Raw genomic sequence first — 7,266 nt, 5'->3', positions numbered from 1 at the left:
CAGCTTCATGGCAGGGAAGGGGAGCAATGCCAGCTGCTCTGGCTGCTCAGCATAGACTCCATCTAACCTATGTCTGGATGGACATAGATGGGTGAAGGAGGATGTTTCAGGAGAATTTGCAGGGCTCAGCCCCTTCTTCTGTGCCCTAATGTGTGTTGTCCCTGTGACTGCATTTTGCATGAAAATGGTGAAAATTAAAGCAGCCTTGAGCTGACTGGTTGTATCCATACCAGTGGGGCAGGTGATTTCTGGGTGCAGGAGCAATTCCTGTACTGCTAATTCCTGACTGATATTGCCTCTAACACCCTGCTTTGGGGGCGGAGGAGGATGGTTGGCATGGGAGGGGAGCCATCCTAGACTGGTACAAGGCTTTGAATCTGGCCTCACACAGTACCCAAGGGTTGGACCCTGGTGACTTGGACCCTGGCTTTCCATGCCTGGTGCAGGTAAAGAGGAGACCACCTGCATCCCCCGGCCACAGTGCCCGCAGGAGTGCACTTGCCTCGACACGGTTGTCCGCTGCAGCAACAAGCACCTCAAGGCCCTGCCCAAGGGGATCCCCAAGAATGTCACAGAGCTGTGAGTAGTGGGCAAGTACCCAAGCTCTCCCTCTAACCCTCCATCAACTTTACAGCTCTGGGCGAGGGGCCTCTGCTGTGGGGTTGCTGGGCAGAGATTGCTGGGCTCCTCCCCACACCCCCATCCTGGCCTGGTAGTGGGGGTAGGACCCCACCCATCCACGGTATCCTGGTCCAGCCCCAGCACCAGCAAGTGGCTCAGCAAGAGTTTCTCTGATGATTTGGGGCAATCAAGGGTATTGTGCAAGAGGTGTTGTCCCTCAGCAGCCGAGACCCTTGTCTTTGGCCCTTGGGAGGGGACAGTGAGGGACAACCCCCCGCTGCAGCTGTGATCCCCATGCAGGCACGAATCCCAGATGTGCATGCCAGAGCTGGATGTGCAGGCTCTGTGATGCCCATCACTGCAAAAGGGGCTCTGTCCCCATGTGGGATGAGGGATGGCACCAAGTCCTGCGTGCAGGGGGTGCAGGCACTGGTTGGGCACACATACATATGCACAGCACCCCGGCAGCCCCCTCCGCTGTCTTGCACACTCCTCCTCCTCCTCTCTCACGTTCTCACACATGCCTTGGGAGCGTTACAGCCTCCCACGCTCCCATCGCATGTGTAAACATGGCACTGGCTGTGCTTGCACACGTGGGCTGCTGGGAGAGTGTCCCCAGGGACATGCCTGCAAACTCATGTGTGCTCGTGCACTCACACACCAGCTCCCCTGCCAGCCCAGGAGTCCCCTGAGAGCCCCTTGGGCCCTGGGTGTAGGAGGGAGGTGATGCTGGAGGTGCTTCTTGCAGCCTGAAGTCTGTGGTGGTGCACAGGAGAAAGAGGGGGAAGAGGGAGGGATCTCCTGCTTCTCAGTCACCCCAAGGTGCTTTTGTTCTCCCTTGCAGCTACCTGGATGGAAACCAGTTCACTCAGGTCCCGGGGCAGCTCTCCACCTTCAAGTATCTGCAGCTTGTGTAAGTAGCCAGGAGCAGGAGCCTGGGCAGCTGGAGGCACTGCTGGAACTTGTGGGTGAGGGCAGGGGCTGTCTCCATGGTGTGTGATCCTGAGGAGGTGCCTGGCAGTGTGTGGGGACCCTTGGCATCCCTCTGTGTCCCCCCTCTGCTCTGGAACACAACTGACTTGCAGTGATGCTCAGCCCCTGGCTGCTCACCACCTGGTGCCAGGCATGGAACAGAGAGGGGACAAGTGGCATTGCTGCCATCACCCTGTGTGACAGCCCTGCTGCTCCGTTGGAGGCTGTGCTATGCTGCTGCTTGCACCCCATTGCAGCTGAGCAGGCTGGGGAGCAGTAAGAGGGTGTAGGGCCCAGCTGGCTCCAAGCCCTGTGGTTTCTGTTTTGCAGCGATCTGAGCAACAACAAGATCAGCTCCCTGAGCAACTCCTCCTTCACCAACATGAGCCAGCTCACCACCCTGTAAGTGAGGTCCTGCAGTGCCACACGGGGCTGCAGCCCAGCTGAGCTGGGCAGGCTGTTTTAGGGGACCGTGAAGACTGGGGAGTGCTGGGGACACCAGGGTCTCCTTCACCCTCTGCCTGGGTGAAGCTGTGCTTTGAGATGGAGCTCAGCAGGGGCAGTGTGTAGCCCAGGGTGGGTTTCTTACACCACACACGGCTGTGCTGCCTGCTTCCCTCCTGCAGGATCCTCAGCTACAACTCCCTGCAGTGCATCCCTCCGCTGGCCTTCGAGGGCCTCCGCTCCCTGCGGCTGCTGTAAGTACCTGCCCTAAGTACAGCCCTGCTGGGCCCTTCCCTGCTGCTGCCCATGTCCCCGTGTCCCCTGTGCCCACCTGGAGCTGGGTGCATGCAAGTGGGCAGGGGCAGCACAAGAAGGTTCATCTGCTCTCAGAGCAGATGGTGCATTTGCAACAGTGACAATGTGGTGGGGTTCAGTTCTGCTGGACCTGTGGGGTGGGCCACAGTACTTGCTGCCCACCTTGGAGCCCTGGGCATTGCAGGACCTTCTGTTCTCTGCAGGTCTCTCCATGGCAACGATATTTCCAGTCTCCCTGAGGGCATCTTTGCAGATGTCACCTCCCTGTCCCACCTGTGAGTATCTCCTCTCACTCCTCAGGGCTTAGGGCTGGATGCAGGCTCCACAGACCTTTAAAAACTACAGGGCTGAGCTTGGCTTCCCTGGGGGGTGAGCTGCCTTCTGCCCTCTTCTCTGGGCTGGTACCTGCGACATGATTTGTTGGATAGTGCTGTGACCTGCTGCCCATGCTCAGATCCAGGTGTGCAGCTGAGTCTCCCAGTGCTGCTGGGATGTCCCTGTGATCTTAGGTGGATGTGATGTGGGATCCTTCCCCAACCCACGAGATCTCTGGGGTCCCCCAAAATGTAGGTAAAGCCATGCAAAGTAGTGTCACAGCTGTGGGTTGGCAGGGGCTGCTCTGACACACAGCAGTGTGTTGTTAGCATCAAGTATCCTCCTGCCAGGGGTGGTGTTTCAGCCTCTCTTTGAGTGGGCCTGCACCCCAGGAGCTCTGCCCTGTACCCACCACCCAGGGAGCAATGCTTTCCCAGAGCAGTTCCTTGCTTTCCCTCAGTGTTGTCTGCACAAGCTCTGGCCATGACCCATTGCTCATTCCCACCAGCCCACTCCTGTGTCTCTGTCCTGCCGGCTTGTGCAGCAGAGCCCTGGCTGGCCCTGCAGCTCCCTGCAGGTCCTGTTGTTTCTGCAGGGCCTCAGGGTGCTTTGCCCAGTTTGCTGGCCCCAGGCAGCTTTGCCTGTGTCCTGGAGAGGGACTGCCAAGAATGTCTGTGTGGGCAATAGAGAGCCCCAGGGCAGAGCACGGAGCACTGCATGGGCTGTGGGTCTGGCAGCAGGGTGGTCTAACTGGACAGCATTGTGAGGCTGTGTGTGTCCCAGTCCTCCCATTGTGGGCAGCACTTCTGGTGGGTCCAGAAGTGGAGGAATGCTGGTTTGCCAAGCATGTGGCATCCTGGCCCAGGGACCGAGTTGTGCCCAGTTCCCTCTGTGTGGCAGCAGGTGCAATTTTGCCCCTCTCCTCGTGCAGAGCCATCGGGGCCAACCCCCTGTACTGCAGCTGCAACCTGCGCTGGCTCTCCAGCTGGGTCAAGACGGGCTACAAGGAGCCAGGCATTGCCCGCTGCGCTGGGCCCCCCGACATGGAAGGGAAGCTGCTGCTCACCACCCCTGCCAAGAAATTTGAGTGCCAAGGTGAGAGGTGCCCATGCTGTCTATCCATACCCTCCCATGGGCACCCAGCAGAGCAATACTTTGTGAGTCTGGGTGGTTCCAGGATTTCGTCTGTTGAGTTGCCTTGTGGAGGAGGGGGACCAGGTTGCTTCCATCCTCTTACCTGACTGGTGGCACTTCCCTGGTGACTGAGCAAACCTGTGGCTGTCCCATTGCCTGGTGCAAAGCCTCTTGGACAGGCTCTGCTCCCAGCAACACCAGAGGCTCTGCCCCGCTACTGGTGTCCACAAAAGGACATGTTCTGATCACTCCTCACACTGATGGTCATCTCTGTGCCTCCCCTCCTACAGGCCCACCTGCCCTGAGTGTCCAGGCCAAGTGCAACCCCTGCCTCTCCAGCCCCTGTCAGAACCAGGGCACCTGCCACAACGACCCCCTTGGCTCCTACCGCTGCGCCTGTCCCAGTGGCTACAAGGTACCCTGCTCCCAGGGTCCCCAGAGCAGGGGAACATGTCCCTGCAGAGGGCAGGGGAGCAGGGCCTCTGCCATGCCCCTGGGGCTAGCTCCTGTGGGCCCACCTACCCTCCCTGTGTGCCACAGCACCCTGCTGAGCAGGATGGGCAGAGCTGGGCAGCTGCTGTGGCACCGCCTCACTCCCACCTTTCCCTCCTTCCCCAGGGCCGCGACTGCGAGGTGGCACTCGGTGGCTGCTCCTCCAACCCCTGTGCCAACGGGGGGACCTGCCAGCCTCAGGAGGGGGAAGGAGCTGGGTTCAGGTGAGTGCTGGACAGGAATCCGTGAAAGCTGGGGGTTTGGGCAGTAGCATGGGATCCTGGCCTTGCATGCAGAGAAGTTCTGATCATTCCTTCGCCTCCTGCATGCTCCCTTGGGCATCTAGCTGGGATACTGCACTTGCATGGGAGCTCCAGCTCGTGTTGTCTGACTCCACCTTCCCATGCCTCCCAGCCCAGAAGTCTCCTAGGTGGAGGTCAGCAGGGGAGAGGAGAGTACCATCACCACAGAAGGCAGGGGGAGGTAGAGGGGTTTGGGACTGGGACTGGTTGCTGTGGTCCAGGAGTCACTGCTGCTCCCTGTGGGGCTGCCTTACCCTCACACAACCCTCACTGCTCTGAATGCTTTAGGCCATTCTGGGAATCAGGCTGCAATTAGGAGCTGAAAATAGTTGGCAGGCTGGGGGTGAGGAGCTGGGCTGTGCAGCCCCTCCCTGTGCTGAGAGGCCTCACAGCCTGTTGTCGTGGCAACACAGCATCCTCAGGCAGGCCGTGCTGCCACCCACCCCTGTGCCCAGTATTTGACAGGAGGACACCAAACCCAGATCTTTGCCAAGGTCCTGTGCTGGTTGTTTTGGGGCAGCCACCCCAAAATGTTCTGTTTCATTTTCCTCCTTGACACTGCCCTGGCCCCGTGGCAGGGGGCTGTGCCCAGTGGGCTTCGAGGGCCCGAGCTGCCACACCACCAGCGACCCCTGCAAGGAGCACAGCTGTGAGAATGGGGGCTCTTGTGTGCCCAGTGCCACCAACTACACCTGCCTTTGTCCTGCCCACTACACAGGTACCTGGAATGGGGGCTAGCCGTCCCCAAATGGCACAGACCTGGTATGGGAATGTGCCCAGTGCTTCTACCCACCCATAAGGGCTGAATAGCTCCTCTGCCTGCTGCCTCAATGCCCATTGCCATGGGCTCTGGCTGGGTTCAGCTGTCCTGAGTTTGGGTACACCCAGCTGAACCCCCACACCCTGGCATGGATGCCCTCAGTGCCTGGCTCAGGCAGGAGCTGCCTCCAGAGGAGGAGGACCCTGTGCCTGTGGGGTGAAAGCTGTGGGCTTGGCAGCTCCTTGTCTTGAGCTGAGTCCTCCAGGGGTCCCCTCTGCCCCATGGGGACTGGGGCTGCTCCTCTGGTCCTGGAGCTGCTGGGCACCCCCTCTTCTGCCTTGCAGGGGAATTCTGTGAGCAGCCACCCAATTTCTGCTCAGATGAGCTCAACCCCTGCCAACATGACTCCACCTGCATCTCCACCAGCCAGGGGCCCAGGTGAGCCCCCTCCTCTCCAAACCACTTTTCCTGGCTTGTCTGGGGGTGGGTAGATTTGCTTTTTGGGGACTGCAGTGAGGGGGCATGGGGAGGAGGGGTTACAAGGGGAGGAGCAGGCACCCACTGGTGCAAGGGGGAAGGAGAGGGCAGCCTTGAGCCCCCTGCCTGCCCCAGGTGTGAGTGTGCACCCGGCTATGTGGGGAGCAACTGCAGTGAGGACTTCGACGACTGCCAGGACCACCGGTGCCAGAACAACGCCCAGTGCCTGGATGAGGTGAATGGCTACTCCTGCCTCTGCACCGAGGGCTACAGGTACCACCAGGAACACCTGGGACACCTGGGGTACTGGGGATGGTTATTTGTCACTGTGCGGAAGGGACAAGTCCTGGATACCAAGTCCACCCATCCACCCATCCACCCATCCACCCATCCACCCATCCACCCATCCACCCATCCACCCATCCTCAGTGTGAGAGGAAGGAGTGAGGCTGGGAGTGTGTGTCTCTGGGGGTGGAGGCTGGGGGGAGCCAGCACCATTAAGAGGGACCCCAGGGCACAGCTCAGCACCCAGGCATCCCTCTGATGCCAGTGTCTGGGACCCCAGATCAGGGGTGTGCTGTCAGAGCCCTGTGGGGCATTGGACAGGGTGTAGGGCTCTTTCCCAGCCCCCAGCCCAGCAGCACCCTTGGCCCCACAGTGGCCAGCTCTGCGAGATGCCGCCCCACACCGCTGGCCAGCCTGGCCTCTGTGAGCGAGCTGAATGCCAGAACGGGGCCCCGTGTGTGGAGCGGGGTGCCCGTGCCCTGTGCCAGTGCCTGCCTGGCTTTGGTGGCCCCAAATGTGAGAAGCTGCTGAGCGTCAACTTTGTGGACCGTGACACGTACCTGCAGTTCACTGACCTGCAAGACTGGCCCCGGGCCAATATCACCCTTCAGGTGAGGGCTAGGGGGGCGTGGGGGCATTGAGGGATGGCACTGGGGGTCTGCCCCAGGGATGTGGGCTCCCACCTCTCTCTCTGGCAGGTCTCCACGGCTGAAGGCAATGGCATCCTGCTGTACAATGGTGACAGTGACCACATGGCTGTGGAGCTGTACCAGGGCCATGTGAGGGTCAGCTATGACCCTGGCACCCACCCCAGCTCGGCCATCTACAGGTACTTGGCACCCCTTCTCCACTCACTGGGGACGTCCACCCCCATTGCTTCGGCCTGGGGGCATCCTCGGTGACCCAGCCATCCCTGCCAGTGCTGAGACCATCAACGACGGGCAGTTCCACACCGTGGAGCTGGTGACCTTCGACCAGATGGTGAACCTGTCCATCGATGGTGGCAGCCCCATGACCATGGACAACTCGGGCAAGCACTACACACTGAACAGTGAGGCTCCCCTCTATGTAGGAGGTAGGACAGGGAACGGGTGATGGGGGGCATCGGGGGCATCCGGGTGTGCTGATTGTCCTTCTCTCCCCAGGAAT

General features: G+C 60.3%; 1 protein-coding gene across 1 annotated transcript in view; it reads left to right on the top strand.

The window, feature by feature from the left end:
- The window catches only part of SLIT1 (slit guidance ligand 1), a 47,577-nt gene that overhangs the window by 37,108 nt on the left and 3,203 nt on the right, over nucleotides 1-7,266 (top strand). The window contains 14 exon segments of the mRNA XM_031061388.1: nucleotides 447-579; nucleotides 1,466-1,534; nucleotides 1,924-1,995; nucleotides 2,220-2,291; nucleotides 2,556-2,627; nucleotides 3,599-3,762; nucleotides 4,092-4,216; nucleotides 4,420-4,517; nucleotides 5,174-5,313; nucleotides 5,700-5,793; nucleotides 5,968-6,105; nucleotides 6,491-6,728; nucleotides 6,816-6,946; nucleotides 7,038-7,232. Coding sequence (XP_030917248.1) covers nucleotides 447-579; nucleotides 1,466-1,534; nucleotides 1,924-1,995; nucleotides 2,220-2,291; nucleotides 2,556-2,627; nucleotides 3,599-3,762; nucleotides 4,092-4,216; nucleotides 4,420-4,517; nucleotides 5,174-5,313; nucleotides 5,700-5,793; nucleotides 5,968-6,105; nucleotides 6,491-6,728; nucleotides 6,816-6,946; nucleotides 7,038-7,232 — 1,741 coding nt within the window.

This window comes from Geospiza fortis, unplaced genomic scaffold (genome assembly GCF_000277835.1).
Source record: "Geospiza fortis unplaced genomic scaffold, GeoFor_1.0 scaffold130, whole genome shotgun sequence".
In the NCBI taxonomy this organism is placed as follows: Eukaryota; Metazoa; Chordata; class Aves; order Passeriformes; family Thraupidae; genus Geospiza; species Geospiza fortis.
Note: the sequence above shows the minus strand (reverse complement) of the source record. Positions and strands in the feature narration are given on the sequence as shown.